Source organism: Carettochelys insculpta, chromosome 23 (genome assembly GCF_033958435.1).
Source record: "Carettochelys insculpta isolate YL-2023 chromosome 23, ASM3395843v1, whole genome shotgun sequence".
Classification (NCBI taxonomy): domain Eukaryota; kingdom Metazoa; phylum Chordata; order Testudines; family Carettochelyidae; genus Carettochelys; species Carettochelys insculpta.
In genome coordinates, this window is record NC_134159.1 from 8,117,089 (window position 1) to 8,132,645 (window position 15,557).

General features: G+C 46.3%; 1 protein-coding gene across 1 annotated transcript in view; it reads right to left on the reverse strand.

Annotated features, from left to right (window-relative positions):
• Positions 1 to 3,776: 3,776 nt before the first annotated feature.
• Positions 3,777 to 15,557, reverse strand: part of EXOSC10 (exosome component 10) — a 30,051-nt gene continuing 18,270 nt past the window's right edge. Inside the window, exons 16-25 of the mRNA XM_074975901.1 lie at positions 14,995 to 15,073; positions 13,684 to 13,805; positions 11,930 to 12,025; positions 9,978 to 10,052; positions 9,437 to 9,524; positions 8,766 to 8,839; positions 7,996 to 8,164; positions 7,440 to 7,501; positions 5,728 to 5,804; positions 3,777 to 4,811 (exon numbers count right to left, since the gene is read on the reverse strand). Coding sequence (XP_074832002.1) covers positions 4,781 to 4,811; positions 5,728 to 5,804; positions 7,440 to 7,501; positions 7,996 to 8,164; positions 8,766 to 8,839; positions 9,437 to 9,524; positions 9,978 to 10,052; positions 11,930 to 12,025; positions 13,684 to 13,805; positions 14,995 to 15,073 — 873 coding nt within the window. The 3' untranslated portion in view covers positions 3,777 to 4,780. The remainder of the gene's footprint in view (positions 4,812 to 5,727; positions 5,805 to 7,439; positions 7,502 to 7,995; positions 8,165 to 8,765; positions 8,840 to 9,436; positions 9,525 to 9,977; positions 10,053 to 11,929; positions 12,026 to 13,683; positions 13,806 to 14,994; positions 15,074 to 15,557) is intronic.

Consider the following 15,557-nt stretch of genomic DNA (forward strand, 5'->3'; position numbering starts at 1 on the left):
GCCGCCGCCTCACCCTAACCTGATCGCGCCCGGGAGGGGCGGGGAACTCCTGGCCCAAAGCCGCCGGCGGCCAATCGGAACCGAGCGCCCGGCCCGTTCGGGAGCTTCAAGGTGGCGATTGGCTCGTTGTCTCGGCGAGCAGCGTCGATTGGCGGGCGGCGCTAGCGGCGGAGGGTGGCGGTACAGCGAATGGTGCTAGCAGGTTAGCGTGGCCGGCTGCAGGGGGCCACGTGGGGCTTGTGGCCTTGACTGAGACCCGGCTCCGGCGCTGCCGGACGTGGGGAGCGACCCCCGAGCTGGGGGGGCCGAGGGGGAGGAGTGGAGTGACGCGCATGCGTGGGACGGGGACACCGGAGGAAAGGTGCGAGTTGGGGGCCGGGGTGAGAGGAGATGTGACCTTCCCGGCTCAACTGGGGCGGGGTCACCCCTCCCCCCGCAGTCGGGGCCCCTGCCCCCCAGAAAACCAGTCCGGGGCTGCACACAAGGGAGAACCAAACACCCGCCTGACCTGGTCCCCAGGTGAGAAGCAGGACACCCCCCACCTCCCCGTAGCTGTGCTCGGGGCAGGGCTCATGGCAGCGGGGCTGGAGCCTGTGCCCCTGCGGGGAAAAGCCCCAAGCCCCCGCTCCCGGCTGGATCAGAGTAAACTGGGAGCTTGATTCCACGGGCGGGGGTAATTCCCCATCCCTGCTCTAGGGCCCTTTCCCAAACTGGAAACATTTGCCTACCCCTTTCAGGCGATCAGCCTTATCGGCGTGGCCCCTCTCTAGGGCCATCCCAGTGCTTGGCTCCTAATGTCCAGTCATTTATTTTCTGTCCCATACTACTAGTAATCCTTTGGCGTACCGGATTTTGGGAAACACTGCTCTAGGGGCCTGGCTCCAGTGAGATGGGGATGTGACCGAGACCCCGTGTGGGCCAGGGGGCAGTTGGGTCAATGGGGTGTTTGCAGCTGTGGGCAGGGCGGGTGCGTGACTGTTCCTTGGTGAAGGGGAAACAGAAGTTTTGAACATGCGGCCTCCCCTTCACAGCTACTGAAGTACAGGTGGAGTAGGCTTTGCTCTCTCCCCCCCACCCCCCGCAGCTCCTTGGCACAGACGGCATCTCTCGTTTTCTAATTAAAACGATGAGAAGGGAGGAGAGGAAAAAAGGAGCCCCGTGGAGTGACATAAGGATATCACCTCCTTGGATGATATCACTGATGAATGACAGAAATTGCAAGTCACATTTTTTTTTTTATTCTTTAGCACATTATTGCAAAACAGTGAAATAGTCACAAAATACTGTTACACCCAGCAGGATTACATATTGGAGTATACAAGAGAGATCAGTGAAAAGCCTGCACTGATGAAGACATTTATCCAAAGTAATCCACATGTAGAGCTGATAAAATCCTCCTGTCCCAGCTCCCCTTTGTGTATTCTGTTCCTGAGCCATGTAGTGCAGATATACTCTTTTAGGAATGTTGTAGTTTTAAAAAGATGTAGTAGGACATTTTCCTAGCATCTGTGAAAGAATGGACCTGGTTTTAGAGGAATACATCCTGTGTGTAGCAGGCAAGAGCAAAAAAATCTAACTCCCTTCCCAAGACTCATCTAGACTGAAAATTCAGTGACTTGAGAAGCCAGTATCTCTTGGCAGGAATAGATGCTCTTGCTGCATTCCACTAGGAATAAGCCTTCTTCCTGTTGCAGACCTGCAGAATACTGGAAAAGAGTGGAACATAACCTCAAGACAGTTTTAGATTTGGAGACATTACAACTTGCTCAGGCCTGACTCTTGCTCATCTCTGGCCTCAGGCCTTTCAGAGGCATAGGGATGTATTATAAGTCAAGATGAAATGACGTACATTGCACCTTTAGAAGAATTCTTCAATACCATTAATTGCTATGGTTGAGTATAAACCCATACTATACTGCCTGCTGATTAGAGCTATACAGTGAACATGAAAGCTCTGCAGTCCCATCTGGTTACTGAAATGGATTTTCTCTGTAGGTGTTCTGTGCGTATCACCAACACATCACTGAGCTCTCTATCTTCTCTTAGGCGTGAAACATAGGGCTTGTAAGGACAATAGTGTGGAATAAAATAGTTAACTAATTGCAAGGCAGCAGTAACTCCACAGGTTTTAACCTCCTGCTATGTGGCTAGTTTAAGGTCTCAGGGCACTGTTACATTCACCGTACTCTATGATTAGGACTGATACTGAAAGAGTTTTTGATGAACATGTGATATCCAGAGTGCCTCCCCCACAAATACTTTTAGACAGAGGGCTCAAAGCTGCAACTGTTACTTCCACTGAGCAGGATTTACTCATGTGAGCAGTCCTAGGAGAGTCTACTCCGGTAAGTGCTAGTCAGTATGAGCGAGGATTGCAGAATCAGCTTCTTTCTCACGGACAGTGTCCCATAGTGGTTCTGTCCTCAGGTACAATGCATACACAACTTCCATATAATAATCATTAAACATACTGGTGCACATTTATTTTCCAGTGATTTCTGTAAAGCAATTAGCTATGACAGTGTTGCTTAATTAAAATTTCTAAAGAAAAAATGATGGATGTATTAAACAGCTGAGGTGCAGATGTATACAAGGAGTCAACCACATGTACATTAATGGATGTCTGTTCTCTTTACACAAATACCAAGTGATTTCTAAGCAGCCAAAAGTTAGACACTTACATAAATTGAGTTCTGTACAATAATTAACATATGGGTTAAGATATTAACAAAAGACAAGTGATTTTAGGTGCCCAGCTATACAAATCTGAAAGGAGCCTGAGTTTCAGAAACTGGTTAGTGCCTACTCTCTGCCTTGTGGAGGTAGAACCCCCCAAAAATTAAGGCAATCCCAAATCATAGGTCACTTCTAAAAAAATCTTAGCTGGATTATTAAACAAAATTATTAGACGCTCTGAGCATATATTAGTGTGTTTGGGGCACAAGACACATAGCACATATATTCAAGAGCAGACCTTAGGGCAAAATACACAGAATTACACCAAGAAGTTATCCAAACTGACTTTTAAGCAAAAAAGACTTTTTGGCTAGTTGCTGTTGGTAGGAAAAAAAAATCCCTGCAACAAAAGTATTCAGCTGAGGACTGCATCTGAATTACAGCTATAATCACATTTAGGGTGATAAAGCATGTGTGAATTTACCAGTCATGTTCACTAAGGGCATTTTAAAAAATTTCAATTCAAGCTTCAATTCAAAATGGGGGAAAAAATCCAGATGAAAATTAAGCCAACTTTTGAAAATGTTACATTGCATATACTTTTAAAATGAGCAAAAAAGAGCCTATAGAAACCAGAAGATTATTTAATCCACGCAGTCAATGGGCCTTTCAATAGATTCACTGATACATCAATTAAAAAAGTAGCAGAGGTGGCAAAGCTGAAAGCGAACTGCAATTGGCAGCGAATGTGTGGCGTAGGCTCTGGAATGGTACATATTCACAAAGAAAACTGCTGTTCAATTGCACCTCTTCAAAGACATTCTGCAGGTGTAATATTCAGCTGTGCAAATGGCTTTAATGAGCAGGAATGGACCCAGCTCTGCTGCTGTAAGGTGCAATTTGCCTAACACTATTCATGGCAGAACCTCCTAAATGAACAAAACCCACCACACACACGTCACTACTTTTTTTGTGAAATGAAATAAAAATTGAAAAGATTAGTAGCCTCTGACAAAAAGAAAGGAGCTTTTTGCATGTACCCAATTATTGCTTATCACCAAGCCTAGATTAACACTCAGAGATTAGGCTCAAAAAGGTGGATTAGAAAAACAGAGGAGCATTATGCAGTGATGCAGGGCCAACAAAAACAAAAACAAAAAAACCAAAAGACTCAGAGAATAGGAAAGGGAGCATTATGCTCTGGTCAGAGCAGGCAACCAGGAGTCCAAAGAATGGAGTTTTAGTATCTGCTCTGCCACAAATTTAGTGCATAACTTTGCCAACTTGATGTGTCTTCATCTGTAAAATGGGGACACCGCCTACCTGCCTTGCAGGAGCATTACGAGCCTTCATCTGTCAACTCCCAGAACAAGCTTTGAGATTCTCAGTCATTAAAGTGCATCTTAACATAGGAATAAGTAATGTCAAATAAATAATTTCAGTCTTTTGTGTTTCTGTTTTAACGTTCAACCCATTTACATTGCTTTCAGACTTCGTGTTCATTGCTTCAACAGTCAGCAAAGAAGCAACTGCTGGTTTTCATTCAGTTTGGACATACCTACATTCCTCTCTTAAAAGCACTGAAATTACCACAGTTTGGGAAGCAAATGCATTTTCTGCATTACCAGTGCTTGCAAAATAAATTGGCAGTTTGGCATCAGAGGGGCAGCCTATGATGTCTAGTTCTTCTGCTGCTACATTTGTATACAGTCTATTCCCCTATATCTAGTTCAAGTCAGAAATACTTACACATTTGTTGAATCTCTTGATTATTTCTGTGCTGGCTTTGGAACTACAATCTGGGTTAAACCACGTCTAACTGATATGGATTCTACTCTTCCTGAGAGCAGGGGGCGGAAACAGGTTCAGCCTAATTTTGCATTTGAGGACACTAAATACATTTTCCAACAACTTTTTAAAATGTCAGTATAATAAAAGCCAAAGACAAAACAATTAAAATTGGTTTTCCCTTTTGGAAAAAACATTTTAATTATTTTTAAAAGATTTTGTACAAACTGCAGCAGTGATAGATATTTGCCTCTCCACAGTTTGACAACTGTGACTTTTTGTTCATTGGCAGTTCCCACAGGATCTCATGCAAACACTATCTTTTTGGCCAGCTGTGCTGGGAGCCCCTGTAAAACAGTTAAAAGGAACAATTTGAAACCACTTTCGTTCTATGTTCACTTGAGATTTAAAGCCTCAGAAATGTTTTTAAAGCTGTACTGAGAGGAGGGTGAAACCAACTCTCTTGCTGTCACCACCTCAATAGTAATGCTGCACTTCTACAGCTGCAAGGGATTTATGAGGCCATCCTACTTCCCCTCTATTCATCCTCTCCATAAGTTCAACCCAGGATCTGCATACTCAGGCTATGTCTATACTAGGCAAAGTAAGTCAACTGCAGATATGCAATTCTAGCGATGGCAATTGCATAGCTAAAAATCTCTGCTCGGCTTACTTGGCTGTCCTCAGAGGAAGGTCAGTGGGCGAGTTTTTCCCATTGACTTCCTTTACTCGTGTCCTGCAAGAAGTACAGGGGTCAACTGTGACCCCTGAGAGATCTATTTTGCATGTCCCTACCAGATGTGTGAAATTGAACCCTGGAAGATTGACCCTGAGTGGGTTGATCTTCCAGGCTAGTGTAGACATAGCCTAGGTATCTTGGAAATTTGCCTCTAAGAATCTTCATCTGAGCCATCATCATCACTTTCCATTCAAACTCCCTGGTTAGACATACTCTTCTTCCAGACAGAATGATCTTTCATCCAGGACTTCATCTCCCATAAAACTAGCACCACAGTGATCTCAGGATCTCAGACCCTTTGTCAGGTTTATCTTTATTGGTATCACATTGGTATCAAACTTATAGAATTCTAGTACAAAATTAATCTGTGAAATGAAAACCAGTAAAAATTAGGCAGCTCTCATGCTGTCCAGATGCCTTCCACTGCTGTGTGGCCTACAGATAATAGTGGCTTTGCCTATGGCATCAGAGCACTTGCAGTGGTGAGCCCCTATCATTTTGCAAAGAACCATTCAACTACATACCGGTCAGTTTTCCCAGCTAGGTAGGACATGCTTTTATTTCCAGCTGGGTGCTGACGTTTGTTGGCTCCAGAGGATTTCTGTATGAAAGGAAAAATAATCCACCAGTGCATCAACTAACAAAATATACTTCACATACTTCTGCTCACATCTAGCCCTGTGTTGTCCCTCATACCTTCAAGGAACACTCTGCTTGTTTTAAGTTGTGAATTTTGGAGTACATCATGTTCTCTCATTCACCTGAAATGAACACACTTGACGAGAAGGAGCTGACTGACATTTTTGTCTACAGACTCCATTGAGATTAAGTTTCTACAACTATACAGAGAGGGTAGCACAGAGAGATCCTGAACAGAACCTACCCCCTTTCCTTCTCCCAGATTCAGCCCCACCACTGTGCTTCATTTCTCATCTCTCTCTGTGGAATGAACTGGGAGTGACATTCAAGGGACTAGTATCAGAAGGGTAGCCTTGTTAGTCTGTATCTGCAAAAACAACGAGAAGTCCGGTGGCACCTTACAGATTAACAGATTTAATGGAGCATAAGCTTTTGCGGGCAAAGACTGCCTTTGTCAGATGCACTGAAGTGACTGCACAGGAAGCTGTATTTCCCACAGTATCACATGTAAACTGATCACTTGTTAAGCTCTAAATAAGAGTTTTAATGAAAGAGTGACTTGTGGGTACCATCTTCACATCAGTGTGGTCCCACTGGGGGACTGAGAAAGTGGGTAGACAGCTACAGGCTCCCCACTAAGGGGTGGAGGAGAATCCATGAAACCTGGGGCCCTAAATAAGTACAGGGGACAAATAAAAAGATAAACAGAGATGGGTGTGGAGGTCATAGGGCCGAAATCAGGGAGCTGGAAGGAGACGCTAAGCAGAGGGCTGTGGACAGCGTCCCCTGGTCCCCAAAGGTGCAAGAGAGCCAGTGGATGCCCGCCAGAGGAACTCTGCCCAGATATGTGAATATATGAAGGAACAAAAAATAGGCTCCACAATCGTAGCCCCTCCCTGGTCTTATAAATGGCCACCCTGGCCGTAGCCAGGAGGAGGCTGACGAGGAGTTCCCATGATTTCATGGGGCCATGGATTGGACAAGCAAGAATTAGTAGGTGTGGAGAGAAGTAGAGCCAGAACCTCAGCAGATGGTTCTGAAACGGGGACTGTAACCTGGTGCACTCAAGACAGATGTGCGCCAAGGTCTCCCTCACGTCACAAAAGGAACAAGGGTCAGGAACAGGAGTGAACTGCGCCAAGTACACACCTGTGCTCACTGCGCCATGGAAGATCCTCCAGCCAATGTCCCTGGTGGACTGTGGGACAATTGGGAATACAGACTCCCCAACCTCTACTGCTAGCAAAAGCTAGTGCTTGGTGTCCGGGCAGGACACAAGGGTGGGGAAATGGAGCATGTAAAAGTGATGTCTTGGGGATAGTTTGAAAAAACACATCCCTGAATTGCTTGGGAACTGAACACAAGTCAACTGCTTGGAACACAGCTATGCCCACCACTATGCCAACCAATGCCTCTGCCTCACATCAGAGTGGTAGGAGGAAGGTATACATTGAAAGAGGGCCTATAATAAGTCTTCTGGATAAGCAGCTGAGAGTCTGCATCTCAGCAGCAAGTGGCTATTAGAGGAGGTTTGGTATGTCTAGGGCCACAGCATATTATCTGTACATCTGTTCCTCATTTCACAGTGTTCTCTTACCTTGCCTGTGTGGGCCTGCCTGGCTGGATCAAACTGGGATGACTGCCTGGATTTGCTGTTTCCTGAGACAGACATGAAGTGGAGAATAATTGCTAAGAGAAAAGTTCTTTTAAATGCAGAGTAAATTCGCACCAATAGCAAGTGCTCTTTGGCTGTAATGAAATATCCAGGCCTGTCCTTTCCTCACTATGAACAGGTATACCACTAAAGCAAGAATAAGCTTTTAAATGGAGCCTCATTATACCTGATTTAAGCCACCCCTATTTTCTACTGCTGTAGGATTCAATGAAATACATTATTCTATTGTGCAGAAAGAAGAGCCACTCCTTTTGGCAATTCTAAGAAGAACATTTCAACTGGTTTTGTAATTACATAGGCGATGGTGAGCAATCCATTTCACCAGGCTGATTTCTTTAAATTGTTCCCAGATCTCCCATTAGTACAGGGCAAAAGCATTAGTGTTTGGATGGCACTGAACTTGAAAGAGAGAGACTTTACATGGGTCAAGTCAGGCAATGGTCTCCTTAACCTGCAGCCCTGGAGCTCCAGCTCTTACCAGCAAACATTTTGAAGTTAGACTTGCTGTAATCAAAGGGGGTGAACTGCTTTGGTGTCTCCTGTTCCTCTGGTTGCTGGGAGGCTTTTGGCCGTTTCTTCTCTTGTTTTGGTGTCTCTGTTCCTGGTTCACTGGTGATTCTCTCCCTCTTCTTACTGGCCTGTTCCTGCTGTAAAAACAATACATCTAAGGAAGGAAATGTGATAACGTGTCTGCCCAGTCACACCGGCTTCAGATGCAGCTAACAGGGAGGGCTGGGAGGGGAAGCACATTTCTGCACTGGGATCCAAAGTCTAAAGTCACTTTTTTTTTTTTTTATGTAGTTGGACATACACATCTCCTAGAACTGGATGGGATCTTGTGAGGTCATGTAGTCCAGTCCCCTGCCCTCTTGGCAGGACCAAGCACCATAGCAGAGGCTTCTCAGATTAGAATATGGACAATTGCAATACTAGAGTCCTGGATCTATTTTTGCTCTATGTACAAATTTTGAGGGGATTCTGAGAAAGAGGAAGATGGGGTAAGGCAGTGGCAAGTATTCTTTAGGATGCAGGAGAGCTGAAACCAGAATAGGGTGGGGCTCAGCAGAGATTCACTGAGGTCTGAAACAAGGCCTGTTGCTGTGTACAGGGTCAAAAGCCCAGGAAAGGTTCAATGTATAGATTCAGAGGGCTGAGAAACATAAGTGCCTTGGATGAAAGGCAGAGAGAGTTTATATTTGTGAAGGCTAAAAAATGCTTGTTTTGTCCTTCACGCTCCTTTGTACATACTGCAGCTTGCTGACGGACCGAGATGCTATTCTCTGCTGTTGCTTTATAGTCCTTCTGTGCTTGTTCACGAGCAGCTGTGAAAAGAACCAAACAGTGCATGAGAGGTTAGGGCTTGGTGCTCCGCCTGGCATTCTAATAGGGGGTGTTGCAGGGGAATCATCACTCTGGGGCTAGAGTCAGGGATCCTGCAGCACTGCTGTCTGCCTCAGGCTGCAAGGATTGGGAATGCTGCAGGTCCCATGCTCTCTGCCCATCTCAGGCTCTGAGAATGGATGTGCTGTCATGGCGATGCCCACCCCCCAGGCTCTGGGGCTGTTCAGGGGGTGGGACAGCTCTGGCTTCCAGTGTAGGACAGAAAGAGAGGAATAGGAGCTTGGGTGGAAGGCTTGGGGAAGGAGATGAAGAGGAGGATAGCCTCTCCTGACTGCTGGTTCACTTGCCACCCATGCTCACATCATTCACTGCTAACCAGCCAAATCAGCTAAAATTGAAAGGATTCTGAAAGGACTCTTGTTTAGGGTGTCTTGGCTGCAAAAAGAAAAAAAAAAGGCTGTAGTTAAGATGTAGGGCCTGGATAGTCATGATTGAATGAGAGAGACATTCAGAGGTTTGGAAGATCCACCTTCCTCCACAGGCCTGACCTCAAATTCAGTCCAAAAAGTGGGTGTTACCTCTCTGCTGTACTGCTTTCTTTTTGGCTTCTTCCTTTGCCTCTTTTTGCAGTTGTGCCTGACTCATCAACTTCCACCGATTGCTGATCTACGTCAAAAGAAAATTATCCAGGATCATACATGCTGAAGTCAGACAGAATTGGGGGGGAGATTAAAGTTGGTTGCACGAATCATACTTAAAATATGTTTTGTTTTGTTTTTTTGGCAAGAGTCCCAAGCCACACGTATTAGCACCAAAGGATCCAGGTCAGATGTGGGGTCTAGTTGTAATTCAATGTTTTGCAACATTGGAGATAGGACCAGGATGTTCCCCCAGTCTTTGGAGGAGAGGAATGCTGTAGAAGTCTGAAAATTTTCTCCTCTTTTCTGGGGAAAAAGGGAAGCAAAAAAGGGGAAAAAAAGGGGGCGGGGGGAAAAAAAAGCAACAAATCTTGTGCCCCTCAGAAACTTCCAAAGGTAACTCTGAATTCCTTTGTAGTCACCTGGTTCTTTCACAAGGAGCCGACTAATTTTCAGAAAATGTGGCAAGTCAGACACTCACTTCATAAATTTTTGATGATGGGTCAAACTTTGCTGATTGTGAGATGTGGGCAGGGTTCTGTTCCGAAGGCAGATACTAGAAAAAAGGAAAAGACAGACATGTATTTGAAAACAGCATACCACAAGGGTGCAGACGACATACTTTACAGCGGAAGTCACTGAGGACTGAGATACACATTTAGTAGGTGCTAACTGAAAAAAAGTTCAGATTTGAATATCAGTTCTACAGAAAGCTAATAGTTCAAAAGAATGTTAGGTCACACTTGTCCAAAATTAGAAAACTTGAGAAAAATTAGATAGAAATCTACTACCGGCTGAACCTCTGTAGTCTGGCACCCTTGGGATCTGACCGCTGGTGAACAAGAGAATTTGCTGGACCATGGAAGGTGAATATTGTTTAGCAGCATTAACAACACTTCCACTGCTTATTGGACTCTTTAAACTACAGCTAAATAACAGCACAGAACACTGAGAGCCACAACAGATGGCTATGAAGAAACTTTATGAAGCACAGGAAACTGAGTCACACCCATAAGTGGTTGTCTGGCTAACTAAAATCAAGCCGGATTACAGATGTTGCTGGACAACAGAGTGCTGTACTAGAGAGGATCAACCTGTACAGAGTGCATTTGTGCTACATTTGTTCAAGAACTACTCTTAAAATGCAAGAGCTATGACCACGAAATTTGGTATGCAGCTTCCTCCTATCCTAACTTAAACCTAGGTCAGGGTTTGGTTGTGTGTGGAAAGTGGGAAATAGCTGAAATCCCAGGCTTTCCCAGAACATGGAAAGGGAGGGGCCCTGACAGGAGGGATTACGCACTTCAGACTCACCCCTGGGAGCAGGGAGCACAGAGGACAGCAATATAGCAGAGTGACAACTAGGGGCAGCAGCAGCAGCAGAAGGAAAACAGTGGCCACAGAAACAGGGCTCTCCACCCTGCGGGGACAAGTAAGTGCCTCTCTACTCCAACCCTACCACTCAGCTACAGTGCTGTGCAGGGGCAGCCCAGCTGTTTCTCCACAACTTCCCCATACAATTAGCCCCCAGTCATTTGTGTAAACCATATCCTTTTATTTTCCAAACAGAAAAAAAAATCAATTTATTTCACTTAAATACCTGGGTCAATGTGCTAGTGTTTCTAATAAAAGTAAATCCAGTGGAAACACTTTTGGATAACATTACCCTCTGGTTTGTAAGTCCAAAAACACTGGTAAAATACACACACCAGTAAGTACAAGACAGCAGAAAATGAAAAAGATTCAAATCACAAATGATCTGCCTCATTTTATTTTCACCACGAAGCTAAGAGATATAAAATATAGTCAAAAATGAAAAACTAGATTAAAATGATTTTCCTTAGAGGTATCTAACAACATTTAAGTTTTTAAAAAATTGATTTTTTAAACTGTTGACGTGTCTCATGAACATCCATTTCTCTGGATGTTCGAAAACCAAATCCTATGTTCAAAACAGCAAGAAGTCCTGTGGCACTTTATAGACTAACAGATATTTTGGAGCATAAGCTTTCATGGGATCAGAAGCGGGTCTTTGCCCATGAAAGCTTATGCTCCAAAATTTCTCCAAATCCTATGGTGTTCTTGCAAAATACATCTGACACAGAACTCTGTCATTCTAGTAAATGAGCAATAGCTGATGTTAAGCTCCACTAACTCTGCCCTGTGAAAATTTATTCCTTTATGGGCAGTATTCCCTATAAGATGAACACATGGGTGGTCACCCAGGAGAGATTCAAATACAGTTCTGCCAATTAGCAGAGCACCCACAGCATATGATTCTAGTAGTGGTGCACATCCGTGTGTTCCTCTGTGCAAACAGTAAAATTTATTTGACACCTAAATGGAAACTATTAGATGGAACATTGCTTCAGGGACCTGCTATATTGCTCAGTCTACTAGGTGTCACTACAGAATATATACCATGCCCTTTACCATTCTAAATGGATTTTCAAATGACTCCATTATGCGCTGAGCCTTCTGCTGTGTGACTGTTAAGTTCTTCTCATTTTCTTCATCAACATCAGGCTCCTTAAGAAATGCAGAAAACCATTAGGATGTAAAACACACTTAAGTTACATACAGACAATGAGATTGGGTGTGTACGGGGGGACAATGAGTTCAGCGTTGTTTGAAACACATGACATGCGACTTGCTACTTCTAAGGGCCAGTTGAATTAGGAAAAGTCAAAAGACATTTAGAATAGCCGCTAAAGCTGATACAGAATCAACTAGGTTTTGCTTACCTGAGGGGAGGAAGGGGAGGAATAGAGGGAATAGGATGGGGAATTGAGGCCGTATTGAATTTTACTTCCATACTTGACAAGCCCCGAAAGTTCCATTCTGTAGTAATACCAACGTCACACCTCCTGTTTGTTTCAGTTGGATTACTGGGATCTTCAGGTTGTTGCCATATCATTTCCTAATCCACCTAAAGGCCCAGTGCGGGCAGTGACTCTGGGAACACAAAATAAGCTAATCCTATCTGCTGAACTTGGTTGTGCTGGACACCTGACAGGGGACACAGAAGCATCTCCACTGATACAGGATGCACGTCACTGGTCCGCCACAGTAAGGACCTGACTGGTCCCAAACAAGAGAATTTGCCAGACCAGGGGAGATTTCTTGTCACAGCCCCCAGGTGCCTGCTTTGCCTTCCTAGCCCACCTGCTGTGGGGGTCCCTGCTATTTTGGCTCATGCTGCCATAGGTCTGCTGTGGGGTTCTGGCCCCATGCTGCTGGGAGACTCCGGCCCTGACTCTGCAGAGCTCTGGCTCCAGCTCCCAGCTAAGCTCCTGCACACAGGTGGCGCTCCAGCCCTGGCCTGGGGCTACAGTGGGGTTCTGGCTAGCCCCACACATGGAGCTCCAGCTCCAGCCCAGGGCTGCAGCAGGGTTCCAGCCAGCCCTGCCTGTGGAGCTCCAACCCCGGCCCAGGGCTGCAGTGGGGATCTGGCTGGCCCTGTGTGTGCAGCTCCAGCTCTGAGACTCTGTGGGGCTGCAGAGGGGTTCTGACTGGCCCTGTGTGCACAGCTCCAGCCCCGGCCCAGCAGTGCAGTGGGGCTCTGGTCCACCCTATGCATGGGGCTCTAACCCCAGTCCTGGGCTCCCTGGGGTTGCAGAATGGCTCTGGCTAGCCGGTGCTACCATGGCACTCCAGCCCTGGCCCTGCACTCCCAAGGCTCCAGTCTGCCCTATGCTCCTGGGGGCTCCAGCCTTGGACTGGGCTCCCCTTGGCTGCAGCAGGACTCCAGCCCCTGGCCACTGTGGGGTTCCAATTTGGCATCCCTGGGCTCCAGCCCCCAGACTTTCCAGGGCTCAACTTCAGCCTCCACAGGGGCCCTGGTTTCCCCCCTGGCCCCCTACGGGGCTCTAGCCTCAGCCTCACACTGTGACTGTAGGGGCTCAGGCCCTAGCCCCTTGCTGCTGTGGGCTGCCACAAGGCTCTGACCACCTCTCTGCAGCTGGCATCCTGCCCTTCTGCTCCCAGGCTCTCTGGTCCAGGAGCATCTATGGTCCTTCCGGACCACGGATGTTGCCAGATGATGTTGCTGATTTTTGGAGCTGTATCCTGTATTCTATATCTCTGTAGCTATCTTTTGTGCAGTGTTACTAAAATGCTTCCCCAGTTTATCAAACCTTTATTTTCTGAAATTCAAAGACAGAGCCCTTCATATTACTGGATCTTACACTGAATATACTGAGGATGGCTGTAGCAACAAGACATGTGGAATTCAGTGATATCCTTGTGCTGTTCATTTCCCCCTCATTGTGCGCAAAGAGGGTCCCACACTCCACAACAGGGGCAGGTTCTGAAGAGAAAGAAAACAAGGTTACTGGTAATGAACACTGCATTTCTACGGGAATTGTGTTCTGCTATGACAAGGGTGGGGAAACTCCAGCCTGCTCAGCATTTCTATCTGGTCACGCAGCTGATCAGCTGTGTGCATACTTTACAGCTGTTCCCCTGTTCCCTCCCATGTTGTCCTGTAGCCAAGCTTCTCCCTTGATCCTCCTGTTAGCTGTGCAGAGCCTGGGAGGGACAGTGTGATGAAATTACAGTGTCCTCCTGCTCTTGTACCCCATATCTGCAGACACAGGCAATGCATGGGGGGGTGCACAGGAGGCCTCATTCCCCGCCCCCCAGCGTGCCCTCCATCCCCCGCACTCACCATCAACACAGCACTGTTTCTGAAGAGTGTGGGGACCGCCCTTGGAGTGGCACAGTCTGAAAGCAGCATGAGCTTCTTAGCCTGTGCTGCTCCAGGGGATGGGGGAACTGTCCTGCATGCACAGGAAGCAGCGAGTGGGAGTGGTGCAGGGGCAGGAAAGGGCATGGGAGGAGTAGGGGTAAGAGGGGGCAGAGGCCTGTGGCTGGTGCCCACCCTGCAAATTGTGCACAGGTCACCTCTGTCTGCAGAGCAGGGTTTGGAAAGAGGGACACACAGCAGAACTACTCCTGTGTAAAGTATGGATGGTTAGTGACTGAGTGTCTGTTTTAAGAGTGGTGCACTGTTCTAAGATTTCTTCAGCAGCCATCTCTCTTGCTCTCACACACACTCCCCTGCAGGCCCATATACCCTATCGCTGCAGAGCAGGGGTGTGGGAAGACAACAGAACAGCTTTCCCAATCTTAAGGAGATGGTGCATAGCGTCTCTCAACTGCACCTAGCACAAGACAACTCCCACCCATCACTGCGCCACACAATCCATCTCACACAGTTCCTGCCCTCTCTCTAGACCCCAGCCCCACCCCTTCTTGCCCAAGGCCCCACCCCTTTCAGGGGCCCAGAGCTGTCCTGTGATGACTTACCAAATTTGTGGAGTGGCCTTCTCAGTAAAAACTGTTGCCCACCCCTGTGCTATGATCTCCCTGGCTCTGCAAATGAGCTTTCAGTGACAGTGAAATTCTTATTTTAAAGGTGTCAAAGAATAAAGCCTGCTTGAATTCTTTCCATATTAGCAAAAGTCAGAAACTATTTCCCATCATTCCCAAATTACCTAATGTGGAGAGGTTCTGAATATCATCCAGAGGAACATGTGAGTTGTCATGAGGTCCAAATAAATGATTTTCCAGCCTCTTAAAAAAAAAAAGAAGACATACGTGATCAATAGAGAACCTTGCTCTAAGACTCTTTAGCTACAGTTACATTAGAGGGTTTTGTCGACAAAACATGCTGCGTGTTTACACACAAAGTGCCTTTTGGTGACAGCGTATGGACAAAACCCAGCACTTTTCCCAGCATGGTTCTGTGCCTCTGCTATGAGGCATAATGTCTTCGTTGACAGATTTCTGTTGACAAAACAGCAGTATAAATGTCCCCAGGGGTCTCGCTCAACAGACAAGGCAACCACAACAATGGACAGCCCTGTTTGCTGTGCTTCTGGGTGCCTGTTTTTGTCCAGCCACTCTCTCAACAGAGTGGGGTGCTTTTCAGATTGGTTTTTGTTTGTGGCCACATTCTGTCGACAATAGCTTTGTCAAGAAATCTCTTCCAACAGTGACTTCTGTTGACAGAGTGCTGCAGTGTAACCGTCGCCTTTAATGGCATTTAAAAAGGGTA